This window comes from Lycium barbarum, chromosome 12, assembly GCF_019175385.1.
Source record: "Lycium barbarum isolate Lr01 chromosome 12, ASM1917538v2, whole genome shotgun sequence".
Taxonomy (NCBI): Eukaryota; Viridiplantae; Streptophyta; class Magnoliopsida; order Solanales; family Solanaceae; genus Lycium; species Lycium barbarum.
Genome location: NC_083348.1, coordinates 41,189,480 through 41,204,532, shown reverse-complemented (window position 1 = coordinate 41,204,532; position 15,053 = coordinate 41,189,480). Strand labels below are relative to the sequence as shown.

Below are 15,053 nucleotides of genomic sequence, written 5' to 3'. Positions count from 1 at the left end.
AGACATCGAACCTCCACGGTCGTGTGTGGTACTACGATATATGTAAGCATATGTAATGGAAGTTTTCCACAAAAAAAAGGGTAAGAAAATATGATGAATGTCGCTAGAGGTATAAATGGCTCTATCCTCCCAGGACTTTTCTATCTTATGTTATTTTCTCATGCTTCCATTATGTTATTGATTATGCTTTACACACTCAGTACATTATTCGTACTAACGTCCTTTTGTTTGTGGACGCTGCGTCGTGCCCGCAGGTAGACAGGGAGATAGACTTGATCCATAGACCGCTTGCTCAGAGACTGCATAGAGGAGCTCCATTTGATTCGAAGTTGCAGTTGTTGGTACTATTCTTTTGTGTATATACTTATGGGCATGGCGGGGCCCTGTCCCGTCTATGTGATGATGTTTCATACTCTTATTAGAGGCTCGTAGACAGTTGTGTACAGTTAGATGTCTGTTAGCCTTGTCGGCTTATATTTTGTATGTCATTTTGTCTGCCTCGTCGGCTTGTATATATGTAGATGGGCATTTTTGTTGATGTTGATATAAAAGTGCCCTAGTTCAACGGAAACGGTAATATTGAGGCATAGAGTTCGTTAATAGGCCATGTGGCTCACCTAGTTATGATTATAGAAGTATGATGAGAGGTGCCCGGTGGGTTAGCTCCGGGTGCCCGTCATGGCCCTCCGGTTGGGCAAACAAATGAAATCTCCAAAAAAACTTGTCATTTTATGCCAAACACATGAAATCTCGAAAAAAACACTTTTAAGTCCTTCGTCTTAATATAAACCATTAGCTGGATTTCATTCCTCCAGAGGGCAGTGATTAATTTTACAGAGTGAATTATAAATCCATTGATAATAAGAACATTTGACTATTTGAGACTCCAGAAGATCCATTTGCTCAGAAAAGGATAAACTGATAAAAATAATTTCTTTTGATAATTAATATCCACAAAATCTCTTCCACTGGTTCTGATTACAATAAAGAAACGAGTAGAGTGAAAGAAAACGTGATAATGAAACTGTACATATTTGGCCTGCAACACCTTTAACCTCTGGTATGAAATTGTATGGCACATGACCTGTGTACAAAGGCTTAAAACGAACTAAACCAATCACGCTTCTATTCAACAGGCTTATGACACGTCTACTGCAAAAGTTGAACTGCAGCTATTGCTGGGATTTTCTCTCGTAGTTTCTGAGTTACAGCCACACGAACAGTAATTACACCAGCCGCAGGACCTGTGATTCGTACTTTAACTATTGGCTCCTCAATTGCCACTAGTTCTAAAGTTCCCCCAGCTGCACCAACGAGATATGGCCTTAATTCTTCAAGAACCTAAAATGGAATTGAAATAAAAACTTAGGTGGAAAACTTCACAGAAAGAGAAAGAAGATAAAATAGATAAACGCAAGGACTAAATCTGTACATGACAAAATGAATGTTTGTTAGCATATTATTGATTTGAGAGAACGTCGATGTAGAATGAGATCAAATAAAATCCTAGGTCTTCTCACCTAGAAATCAGCATAGAAGTCTAAGATTATATAATTTATATATGGATGTAAATTGTAATCAAGCTATCTGTCATTCACTAACCAGTGTAGCGGAAATGGGTAATGGCAGAGTAGTATATGTGCTGACAATGAAGGCATAACCCTATGAAGCACATATTGCCGTTAAGTTGCAACACCAATACCCTGACGTGATAAATTTACCCTTCCATCCCTCCCATATCTTCCTTCTGAGAACTGAGTGTGGTGATTCATATAAAATGTAATAATATAAATTCAAAACAGGGACACAATGTGAATGCAATACAACGACGACTATCCTCAGTCCCAAACAAGTTGGGGTCGGTTATATGAATCCCCATATCTTCATTTAAGCTCATATCATATCATCACAATTCTAAATAAAGTAGAATAACAAGCAATGTAGTTAAATGTGCAGAGCATGGTTTATTTGAATTTGAAACCTGCAGCTAAGTCTCCTCACGAAAATGGAGAATCCAGTGAATGCTCTGTTCATGATAATAGTAAATAACTTGGAACAAAGCAACTCAATCATTTGATTCTTTAAACGGGATTGTAAGTCTTATTCACCAAAAGATGACAATAAATACTTCTAGAGGAGAAGAGAAGATGCCGACAATTTTACTACCGCCTACATGCTAACAGATGATTCCCAGAGAAAGATATGATGTCACCACTAGAATACATATCCTAGTCTATCAAAAATATCTCATTCTAAAGATATCTTTTCTACACAGCAACTTATTGTTCAGTGGCTGAATGAGAAGATTCAATGTTGGCCTATCAGATTGTGCACTAAGTTCATTTAACATCACTTCCTTGTACAGATTACTAATGGAATCAAGTGAAACTCATTTCCTTCTTCTAAAGCCATGACCTCCGGAGCAGGCCACGAACTTCATAGTATACTAGTGAATCTGTCCGCACTTCGCACGGTCACGAAAGACCTTATCAAAAATAACACCAGAAATTCGAAAGTAATAACAAAGCACATTATGTAAAATCCAAGTCTTCTTTAAAAAGAATTTCATTAGATAAACCAAACGTATACGTTTATACAGTCAACCTATGTGTATTTTTCAAAAGTTAAAGTAACAGTCAAAATAAATTTAAAACATTACCAACATTTTTTAGTGAAATAGAAAGACATGCATGGAAGCATAACAAAAAGGCTAAAATTAAAACGGAAAAGGCTCAAATATGCCATTGAACTATCGAAAATGGCTCATTATGCCACTCGTCAATAGTTTGACTCATTTATGCCATCGTCGTTACCAAAATGGCTCATCTGTGCCATCGCCATTACCAAATTGGCTCATTCATGCCATTTTTATTGACGTCGGTTTTATAATACCAGCTATGACACGTGGCCTCCAATTAGAGGTCCACATTGTGTAACTAAACCAGCCCAATTTTAAATCCCCAATTAATAAAAAATCCGACCCATAATCTTATTTCTCTCTCCCTCATTCATTATACGATTAAAAAAATAGACTCCTCTTAGGTTTTTTTTTTTAAAGTATAATGAATGATGGAGAGGGAAATAAGATTATGGTTGCGGGTTAAAAGAAATTTGGGCGGGTCGGGTGTATGGATCGAATTTTTTATTAATTTGGGACTTAAAATTGAGCTGCTTTAATTTAAACGTGAACCTCTAATTGGAGGCCACGTGTCATATCTGGTATTATAAAATCGGCGTTAATGAAAAATGGCATGAATGAACCATTTTGGTAACAGCGATGGCATAAATGAGCCAAACTATTGACGAGTGGCGTAAATGAGCCATTTCCGATAGTTCGATAGCATATTTGAGCGTTTTCCTGAAATTAAAATCACAAAATATATCCCATGTCGATAATATCAATTTGTCTTGTTTGGCGTATTATTTTTCTAGTTAACTAATAAAAAAATGAATAACTAATCAGTAGTAAAATGTATGTCATATTAATTAAAATATCATTTACTTTTTAAAATACTCGTTTCTTATTTCAAATGATACTGATTATCCTTTTAAGATTGAATCTCTTTTTAAAAGCTTTAGTGAACAAAAAACAAACAAATCAAATTTCATGACAAATAATACTCATAGATTTAAAGTAAAGAAGCTAAAAAAAGAAAATCACTTGTGAAATTTTCATTGTGGCACCACACCTTCTTAGTTCTCACTCTTCTCTCCCAGACAGGGGAAGATACTTAGACGTCCATAAAGCTCATGAAAGACATTCTAATCTTGAAACTTAAAATATGACAAATTTAAGTTTGAATCTTTTTCTCAATTAACTATTTCTGTCTAAAAGAAAGTATAATTTCAGTGACACTATTTCTCAAAAACTACGACCCAACCGTAGCTTCTGGTATTTAAATAATGGCAATGACAGAAATAGTCAACTAATGTCTACATGATGAGATAATTTTCTTTTCAATATCGCTATTCGTGAACAATCTATCATTCCTTGTATCCTCCCAAAAAATTAAAAATATAAAAAATTCTTACATAAAATAATGAACAAAGAATAAATAGAAAATAAAATATCAAAGGGACAATACATATCAAGTAAGCTGCCTAAATACCTAAATTATAAAAAAGAGGAAATACATTTGGATGTGGTAAATTTTAGAAAGCCACATATTTTATTTTGATGGAGATACGCAACATGAGTGAAACATAGTCGAGTCGAGCCCGTCGAGGGGTACCAAAAGGCAAATTATGCAGTTTAAGGACTCGTCAAATGCGAACTGGTCTTCGTCCAGTCATACTTAGATACTAAAGGGACCGTATGTAACCACTGAGAAGGAGCATCGAGGAAGTTTAGGAATTTGTGTTATATATGGTGAAGAAAAAATCTCCAGACTTTAACAGCCGGGCAAGATGAGAAGGTAACCGTCCAGTGAAGCCAAAAAAAAACAGGTATCAAGTAAATCCATTGCACAACACAAACGATAATTCATGAATGCACACAGTATACTCAACAGATGCAAGCTGAAAGGTTTAGTACACCAACCAATAGATGTTGACATTGCAAGAACGCCCAATACACAATGTCCGTAGACCTTCAACAAACATATATACTTTGATGATTGGGATTAAATGTTCTTCCCCAAATGACAAAGTAGTGGATATATGTAATAAATAAATAATTAAGAGAGCAAAGTAGTGGATATTGAAACCTTGGAAAAGCACATAAATGAGATAGCTAAGAGAGTGACTTTTGGGTTTTCAATAATTAAGAGATTAGTTTTTCATTTTAAAATTAAAGAACAGACAAAAAAAGATAAATGATTTTCTAGGTCATAAGAATGTCACATCACTTTGTCTATGCCTAGCTTTATATTATATATATATAGATATAAATTGGCACCAGGGATGGTCGAAGGAAAGATAAATATATAAACAGTTATAAGACTTTTCTTCTTGTGATCAACAATTCAGGCCCGACAAGCTTGATGTACATGTCTAACATGATAGAAAGGGAATATGGTAAGTTCACAAGGATCCTTCAAAGTACGCAAGAAAATCTAGCGGAGATGGAAATACACCCATAACGGATACAAAACCATATCAGATATCATGGCTCAAGTAATATAACTCTTTTTTGAGCCCTAAGAATATTGGGATAATATATATTTCCCTCCCGGAGTAGTCCCCTTTTTTTCAATAGAACACTTGGACTCTTGCCGGATCTAAATTAGTCCTTTGCTAAGATTTAATATTAGGAGATTTAGTGGGGTGAAGGGAGAAAAAACGAAAAGAAAAAACTCGGCTATGGGCTGCCGGAAAACACTCAGGCGATTGACCCCTCTCATTCCCGTCATCATCTCCGGCGACTGTCACTATTTTCAACCTAGAATGTTGGAAAAGAAAGAAGGGGAAAAGGTATAAAAAAAATAATAAAAAAAAAAAAAGATGAAGAATCCAGGGATTCTGATGGCATCACCTTCTTTCCGGTCAAACTTTCTCGTTGGTCATCTTATCCGGCGATAGGAGGAAGAAAGGAGTGATAAAAGTGGGGAAAAAAAAAAAGACAAAAGATGAAGCGGATATCGCTACTAATCAAAAGAAAAAGAAGCGTGTAATTTATAACTGAAAAGAATAATAGAAAAATGGTAAAAGAGAAAGGGAAGAAGGGATTAGTTAGTCTAATTGGGAGAGAAGGAGAATGGCCTGTGGTTATTTTTGGGGGCGTGGGGACCTGTTATGGTGGAAAGGAAGGGGAGCTGTTATAAAAAATAATTTTTTATTTTGACACGTGTCCGTGCATATCTATCACTTACTATTTTACGTTGGGTTTTTCCATATAAGGGGGTCAAAGATACAATTTGAACAAGGACAGGGGGGTCATAGGACAGCAAAGTTCAAGTGTTCTGTTGGAAAAATGGGTCTACTCCAAGGGCGAAAATAGGTATTATCCCGAGATATCTGTAACTGTTTCCTGATTCAGCAATAACATACAATTTCCAATGCATATGACCGAACAAACTGCAACATACGTGTTTGATCCTGTTAAGGGGAAGGAGAGTATGCATAATGCCAGACAGCAACCAACACAAGCACAATTCCCATATTTTCATTATAACAACTTTGTTCCCCAACTAATGTAAATAATTTTCCCTAAGATCACAGATACGGTAATCTGCATTTCAGCTGTCTTTACATTTCACTCTTCATAGAAACATGGTGTCACCAGCTCTACACCAATTCCTGAATATGATTTCATAAAAATTTACAACTTCTCCAAGACCAATTCATTTGGTTAGCACACATTTCACTCCTCGTAGAAGTTATCAAACATGGAGTCACCCAGCTCTACACCGATTCCTGGATATGACTTCATCAAAATTTACAACTTCTCCAAGATCAATTCAATTTTTTGCACAAATAAATTCTTGAAACTCTCTTTTCGTATCTCAATGCCCCAAACTAATCCTACGTTTAATACTTAGGCAATCCAACAAAATAGTTTTAGAGCCAGAAATCCAATCTCTCAAAAGACCAAGGAGAGATTTTGGAAATGACTAACTTGTCCAATAATAAACTTTTTTGAATAGTAACTTTTCCAATAATATACTTGGAGACTATCAAGTTCAGATTTATTGTTTTCAAGGCATTTTTTCTAGGTGAATCAAAGACAAATAGATAACCATAGTGAAATATTTACCATCTCAATGTTTCCTTCATTAAGCTCAAGGCCGGCTTTTTCATCTGGAACAGATTCAACCGCAATAATTTCTGGGATCTTTTCCATCAAACGGCGCCTAATTCCCATTTCCATGGTCACTACAGAACTTGGACATGAGCCACAGGCTCCTTGGAGTTTTAACTTTACTACATTCCCATCAATCTCATGCAACGCGACATTGCCTCCATCGGCAATGAGGTACGGTCGAATTTCATCCAATACACTCTCAATGTTCTCTGCAGTAAGTGGTAACTCTGCGACTGAATCTGGAGTCACTACAGCCTTAACAACTGCACAACAGCCAAATAAGCAGATTATTTCACATTCATTCTAAACCTACTACAACAAGGGAGAATTGGAAAACACCAACTAACAGAAACAAGTAAGATACGGCTAACTTTCAACTAAAACATCAGATATATATTATATTTTTTATGATAAAACATGATCAGATATTTTATTTGAGATTCCAACCGACAACCTTGCTTTATCTCCTTCCTTGAACATCAAATGAAGTCACGAAACAATTAGCATACTACTCAAATCACCAAATTTCAGGCTGTTGGAAGAAAGAGGAATATCCCGGCACAGTAAACTTTGTAAATGTGTTGGGATGGATACATAGTTTAAGATGTCAATTTGACCTAATGATGGTGGAAGAATATTATCTCCTATTGATGCCAACAAATATCGGCAACTCATAGGCAAGCTTCAATACCTATCATTCATCCGGCCAGATATTGCATTTACTTTAAACAAGCTTGCTCAGTTTATGCATTGTCTTCAACAAGATTATTGAAAGGTGGTTAAGCGGCATACTCAGGTACCTTAATAGAACTTCCTCCTATGTATTCGAGTAGGGGTGGGTGTCGGTACTTCGATTTTTTAAGAACTTCTGTTCGGTACTTTGGTCTTCGATTTTCGATTGTATATACTGAATACCGAACCATAGTTTTTTTGGTTCGGTTCAGGTTTTTCTTGTTCGGTTCTTCGGTATGGGCTTGGTAATTGGTTAATCAATCTCTGTCGGGAACTTCAGTTTTCTCTAACTGGAATTCCAGAAATCATGTGTGACAATGTTAGTGCACATCAGTGTTATCAAAAGCGAAAAGCGCAAAAAATCTCTAAGGTCAGTTGGGGCTTTAAGCGCAAATAAAGCGCGGGTTTTAATGAAAAAAGGTGCAATGGTGCAAAAATACAAATATATATATATATGTTTAGTCAAAGACTAATATTAATAAGCATAAATAACAAATATATGGACAAAGTAATTGTAAACACATTACGATAAAGTGAGATATCAATTATCTGGTGTCACCTCTTCAACAGAGACTCATTGGCAAGGAATAGTATGTCTTCGAGCCTTGATGATGTCACTGAAGCGCACATAAAGCGAGGTGAAGCACTCAACATGTTATGAGCCTCGCTTCAGGGCTTACATGCGGTTTAAGCGCGCCTTTAACAACATTGACCTACATTTGCGAGAACCCTCTGTTTTCAGGGTAAAATGAAACATGTTGCGATTGTTTTTCACTTTCTTCGGTAAACAGTGCAGAACAAAAAAGTTGAAGTGAAGCATATACATGCTGCTGACTAGGTTGCTGACATACTCACCAAGCAGCTTCCGCGTGCTTCTTTTGAATGGGTTTTCAACAAGTTGGGTGTTGTTACATGTCACCACCAATGTAAAAGAGGAAGAAGACCTATTGTGAATGCTCTCCATTACTTGTTTCCTACTTCTCACGGATCTTTTACTTGTTTTCTAATCCTAGGACTTTGTTTCAGATACTTGACACTGAGAATAGTTGAGACATATACGGATTGATGTTGAGGTATCATGCTTTATATAACCTTCTCATCAATGTATCTCATAAACATACACTTTATCATTCAATTAGCCATTACCTTTACAGACACAAGTCCATCAACCTTTGTCAATTGAGCTAATCCCTGAGGGCTTGACTCATCAAATGATAATAAGACCAAATAATAATACTCCCTCTGTCCCAATTTATTGGCACCTTTCAGATTTCGAGATTCAAACAAGTCTTTCTTTGAACGTAATTTTTTCATATATCTTTAAATATTTTGAATTGTCAATTATTGTGACATAGTACTTTTTACATAGTTTTCAAATATGTAAATTTTATTTCAAAAAGCTTCAAGATTCCAAGCTCAAATTCACGGTCAAAATTAAACTGTTTGACTCTCGAAATTTAAATTGTACCATAAAATTGGGACAGAGGGAGTATTAATAAGGGCCAAATAATTGAAACATAGGGGTTATAGAATAATATTATTAGCGGATGGTTCAAAGTATCCCAAGTGGAAAGAATGCTCAAGTAAATAGAAAGAGGCAGTTTATCTCCTAAAGAAAACTAATCGTGAACGAATAAAGGAAATGGTGTTTATTTAATTGGATGGAAATGGAAATGGAAATGAAAGCACACCTAGCTGCTTTGAACCACCCGGTAAACGAATACGAATAGTATTCTGCAACGAATTTTGTTTCCTCCACAAGAAGCCAGAAATCTGCAAAATATAGAGAGAAAGTGTGATATTTCAACAGAAAAAACCTTTTGTGGGGTAAAAATAGAAGAAGGTTTGGTTGGGTATGCATACATTGGGAGAAGGATGAAGAGGGAAGGGCGTTGATGATGAGGAGGACTCTAGGGTTGAAGAATTCCGAGGAGGAGTTGAAGGATTCAATAGCATCACTGCTTTCATCTTATTAGCCTACATAAAATGAAAATACACATACGGTGTGTCTTTGCATGAAGGAAAATGTTTTCCATTAAACATGTTTTTTTGGAAAACAAGTGAGTTTGTTACTTATTTTTTAGGGTTTAGTAAGTAATCAAAAAATCTATTATCCCAAGAACATTTATATATAATTTAAAAATTATTATTGGGGGTGGGATGGGGTGAGGAGTGGGGGTACGAGGGTAGCGGGGGTTGGGATGGGGTGAGGAGTGGTGGTACGGGGGTTGGAATGGTCAAGTGGTGGGGCATTGGCTGGGTGGGAGGAGATAATGAACTCGAAATATCATTTATGGAACTTGTTTTCCCTACTTTTATTTGGACTGTCATTTTCCTCATTTTTACGGAACTTGTTTTCCTAGAGAAAAATGTTTGCCAAATCATTTTGACCAACCAAACATGAGAAAATTGTAAACTTTATAGTTTCCGGTATTAATGACTTTATATCACCAATGCACAAGGTAAAATCAATTTTAAAGGGGATGTTTTATGTTTAGTACTCTCTCCATTTTAATTTGTTTGTCAGTTTTTGACTTGACACGTAATTTAAGAAAGTAAAAAAAAAAATTTGAATCTTGTGATCTTAAATTAAATATATATAAATTGTACCAAAATGTCGTTTAATATTGTGGTCCTAAACATGTCATATCCAAAGTTGGAATAGATGGAAAAAAAGAAAGAGACATTCTTTTTAAATGAGAACGGTTAGGATTAGGTTACTCCTATGCACTTCAAGAATCAGATTCTTGAAGCAATTTGCTTGAGAAGGTATTTGCAGCGGTATATAAAATCTCACAAGAATTTTCATGTGAAAAAATCTTTGCTCAAGGGAGTCAAAAACCACGACCTATCTTCCTGTAGGATTTTCCCAAATCTTCACTATGATCCGAGCGATAATGTATTTACAATATCCTTGACAAAACTAAGGCAGTCCTTCTAAAATCCTAGTAACAATAATACCAACGAACACTTATCACCGACACTTGCAAAGACAAATAAGTGAAAGCACAATCAAAACCTAACTACAATAACAAAAGAACTAAAAAGGATAAATTTTGATAAACTCAGGTTCTTCGTTGATCAGTTGGCTCTTTTTGAGAACAAGGTGTTGACTGCACTCACACTTGTCTCTCATTGGATGTTTGTAGTAATGTTGGATTTTTGGTTGAGTTCCAATGCCCCTTCGTGCTTTGTATATATAGTAGTGGTTGCCGCCATTGTTTCTTAAATACTTGAAGGTTTTGGTTTCATTAATTGTACCCAAAAATCAAACCATGTAAAACTTGGATCTTCAATTCTTTCCCTGTATGCTATCGGCTTCCTTGTCCTACTTGAATGATAATTCCCTGATATTCAACTTATGGTATGTTGTAGAATATTACAATAGTTGAATTATTCTTGCCCCATTAGGTTTCATCTTAATCTTATGGAACTACAGATGCACAAGTTGGGCAAAGAAGAATGAACAGACAATGATCTATTCATATTAGGTCTCACATTATCATATTGACATTACACTTTACTCTCTAAATTTTCCATGAAGCGATAATACTTAGGTATCTAACAATACAAAAAAAATACATGATTATATAACTTACATCTCCACCAATTTATTAGCAAATTCCTGAATTACATGTTTGTATAATCGATGCCCAAAGGTCTACATATTTTTTTTTTTCAGAGTTCCTGAAAAATGTCTCATTATATCACTAGTTTCAACTCCACCAAATCTATTACAGATTAACCTTGAAGGAATTGAAACTCCACCTAGCTATTCTTGAGTCTCTGGAGATTTTATCCCTGAGAGCTCTCCAAATATGAATAAACTTTTGAAAGGAAATTCTTTGTGGGTCATTGAATGATCCAAGTTCTGTATCTCTTCCTTTTTCTGACTCTCAGGTTGATGCTATTGAAACACACCACCATTATCATCATTCCATACTGGTTTGTCAAGATTATTAGGCCTAAGTGTGATTTGCATGTTGTTAATTTTTTAGATCACGCTTTGAGGGAGAAGAAGGTCACATCCATCCCAACTCAATTGGCCATTTAAAAATGTCTTTTCTTTAGTTTCCTTTCTTCGGGTAACAGATTGTGCAAAATACCTATGTTAAGCGAATTATCAAACCCAAACACATATTTCCCTTTCAAAAATATTTCAGAATATCTGGTGATCCACCAACTTCTTTACTTTGTACATGGCATTCCATGATTGAGATAACAAATACCAACTAATGCCCTATTGTCATTCAACGATTCATATCAAGACATAATTTAATAAAATACTCTAATTTTAGATTAATGATCAATATCCACTAATCAATAAAGTATGTCAAAAGTCCAACTCTGCATACTAATCAAGTCAACACGGCTTTAACAAAATACTACCCACAGTAATAACATATGTGTGTGTAGCTTCTAAGAAGAATGAATAAAGCTAAACTCACAATACATCCCGGAACTAATATAACAAATGAATGTTAAATGAAGTCCCACTGTCACACCCTAACCTTGGTGAGGTATGATTGGCACCCGACACCTAATTAGGGCCGAGCGAACCAGACTATAACTTTGATCGTCTAAGTCCCGAAGGACAAGCAAGGCCAACGAGGCCAACATGTGAACACAATATCATACATAAATAATCTTGGGGCCATTTATGCCAAAATGTCTCTGTAATAACAGCCCAAAAGACATATATATATATAAGGGCCTTATAGGCCGACATCCCAACCTGACAAAAACACAACAAAACTATACACAGGATCCGTCTGCAAAAGTCTCTAAGAATACATAACTGTAATGTGTATATATATGTTGGGACAGGGCTCCGACGTAACCATAACCTGAAATACATATACGACATACTGACTCGGCAACACTCCAGAAAGAAGTGGAGCTCACCAATCCAAGCTGATACTCGGCAAATCTCATCAGTGCAATCCTTCTGTCAACCTGTCTGAACCTGCGGGCATGAACGCAGCGTCCCCAGGCAAAGGAACGTCAGTAAGAAATAATGTACCGAGTATGGAAGGCGGAATGAAACATAATAATAACAATATCATATTGTAGAATAAGAGGGATAAGAATTAACCTGTGAACCTTTGACTTACCACTGAGGACTGAAACCTGTGTGATACTATAACCTCTTACGCACGATCGTATGCATCTTTACATATCTATAACATTACTGTATTGATGAGAATCTAGCGTATATTCCCCTCTACGACTCTCGTATGCATAACCACATCTGAATGGCTGTGCACCTATGCGTATCATAGTCAGCCATAGGGCATACAACCTTTCTGAATACAATGAACGTGATGCAAATGCAATGCATGAATATCATATATGTATGTATATATACGCCTTTACCCATTCGCTCCGTCGAGCATCATATCAATATCATATCGGCCCCTTCGGGCATCATAATCATTATATACCAGCTGATCAGGTGGTTTGCGTATATAACGCCATAGCCCTTCCCATGCCCCATAATATCATAATGCTTAAGCATATAAATATGTATGTATAGATGATGCATGACAAGACTTATGAAACTTGGAACTCCCTTCGGAGTGACTTTTTAGTCGTTACCTTCCTACTTTGTTAAGAACATCTTCTTATTATCATACGCCCCCTTCGCGACTTACAATCCTTATGAAAATGTATACAAAATATGAAACCTTATATGTATGCCCCTTCGGGACTTAGGAACTCAAGACATGATCAATATCATCATATGGGAAATAAAGATATAAGCTCTTAACACTTCTAGGAATAGAGTCATTATGAGGAACGTTTGGTTACATTTTGTTTCCGTATAGACCATGCCAAAAGAATGAAGGAAAGGTTAGCCTTAACATACCTCTTGTAGTCCATACGCACTCAATAACGAACTCGCCTCAATTAGCACTTCAACCTATAACAATGATAATATGCCCATCAACTTAGAGAACACTAGTAAATGATGTATATCAAATGATAACTCGTTTCTATAAATAATCCGACAGCATTTCCCCTATTTTTATCACGTCCTCAACTCAAAATCAAGAGCCACAACATCAACAACAACATACATAAGCTAAACTCTTAGAATTCCAGCCACGACAACTCAAAAATATACTCCAAAACAGTCCACACAACAACAATAACAACTTACATTATTTCCCGCCATTAATCCCGTAGTTCTCATCTCACAATTTAGCTATAGCCTGGATGAATTTAAATATATCTAGGAGAGGAGGGTTCTTACCTTATATGGCAAGAACTATTCTTCTTCCACTTTACTTCACTACAAAAAACTCTCTGATTTGCTATCCGGAGGAAACTGATGTTAGAATCACGTTACCGATGCGGATATAACCTTAACGTCGCTCTTTATTTTGCTTCTTCATACAGATCCACGTCGTGAATAGTATCACGTTAGTTTCCCCTTAAAGGGAATATGAAGTTGTTGTCCACAATTGTTCTTGAGTAACATATTTGGATTCACGTCTCGATGGTGTAGTTGTAGCTTAGCCAAAGACTCCCTTTTTACACTTTGTCAACTATTCCTTTCAAAAAGGAACCAAAATTCCATACAAAGTCCTTTGCTTCCCACCTTCATGGTATATTTTCATTGTGGACAGTGGGGTCCACACCCTTTTTGGCCATTCCTTTGAAATAATGACTTTTGCCTTAAAGGTGTCACCTTTAGACACATCAAAAGTGAGTAATCACTTGGTATTATGCAGCCCCATGCCCACGTGTACATGCATCAATCCTTGTTGAATTATTCTATTATGCCTTGCTGCCCATTATTTGTCCATAGCACATGTGGAATCTGCCCACGCTAATAATTACTCAATAATCCCAATTAATTCCTTAACCTCTACTGCAAATTTCTCACTGAATAATTGCACACATAATACATTTTTGGTCTCAATTTACTTAAACATGAACCACTTTTAACACACTTCATATACTCATTATCATAATCATGTGGTAGAACTCTAGTCCATAGCCTCTTTATACATACACCAAATATTATTCTCAATCACCGTCGTCACACTTGTTAAGTCCTATATTATTTCCGGACCTCAAACTTTTATACATCGATCTCTTTATTTGCATACTTGAATATGATCAAATTTTCATACAGCTCCTATAACTTGTTCAACATTCCAAACTTTGATAAACTTATTTTCTCTGATTCGTTTAACCTTTAACCTTCACGATACTTACTTATCACTTGTTAAACATAGCATAAATACTTATAAAATCAAAATTAACCTTGTCCTTCAACTTATGTCGATTAACTTACAACAAATGCAACGTTCAAAAGTAAGGGATGTAACAGCCACGAACAAGCATGGCTCACCAACAAGCATGGCTCACCAAAGTATGGATGATAAGCAAGTCGTTCTAACCGATATAATCTTCAGGAACCCACTCTTATTCATTACCTGACATACTATCAAAGACAATAATGATATTCATGAGTACTACGTATTCAGTGAGAGTCTAGGCGCAGGAGTCCATACAAAGAAAATAGTAATTAATATGAAATAAAAATCAATGAAATAGTCAAAATCAT

The 15,053-nt window shown here is 35.9% G+C and overlaps 1 protein-coding gene and 2 long non-coding RNA genes across 3 annotated transcripts; all 3 read right to left on the bottom strand.

Moving 5' to 3' along the window:
• Positions 1-914: 914 nt before the first annotated feature.
• Positions 915-9,547, bottom strand: LOC132623295 (nifU-like protein 2, chloroplastic). The gene is made up of 4 exons (XM_060338030.1): positions 9,338-9,547; positions 9,166-9,247; positions 6,695-7,005; positions 915-1,341 (listed from the first exon to the last, which is right to left on the bottom strand). The coding sequence occupies exons 1-4, from the start codon at positions 9,440-9,442 to the stop codon at positions 1,150-1,152; spliced, it is 690 nt and encodes a 229-aa protein (XP_060194013.1). The 5' UTR covers positions 9,443-9,547; the 3' UTR covers positions 915-1,149.
• Positions 3,933-6,687, bottom strand: LOC132623297 (uncharacterized). The gene is made up of 2 exons (XR_009576190.1): positions 5,474-6,687; positions 3,933-5,380 (listed from the first exon to the last, which is right to left on the bottom strand). It is a non-coding gene; the product is annotated as an uncharacterized LOC132623297 (long non-coding RNA).
• A 2,304-nt stretch (positions 9,548-11,851) lies between the features above and the next one.
• On the bottom strand, positions 11,852-14,110 carry LOC132622699 (uncharacterized). The gene is made up of 3 exons (XR_009575968.1): positions 13,731-14,110; positions 13,344-13,397; positions 11,852-12,440 (listed from the first exon to the last, which is right to left on the bottom strand). It is a non-coding gene; the product is annotated as an uncharacterized LOC132622699 (long non-coding RNA).
• Positions 14,111-15,053: the final 943 nt, after the last annotated feature.

Bases quoted from the DNA above. Each gene is read 5' to 3' on its own strand.
- LOC132623295 (XM_060338030.1), bottom strand. From the start codon at position 9,442: ATGAAAGCAGTGATGCTATTGAATCCTTCAACTCCTCCTCGGAATTCT. The intron at 9,248-9,337 runs GTATGCATACCC...TATATTTTGCAG, and splicing joins CTCTTCATCCTTCTCCCAAT to ATTTCTGGCTTCTTGTGGAG. The intron at 1,342-6,694 runs GTAAATATTTCA...ATTCCATTTTAG, and splicing joins ATGAAGGAAACATTGAGATG to GTTCTTGAAGAATTAAGGCC.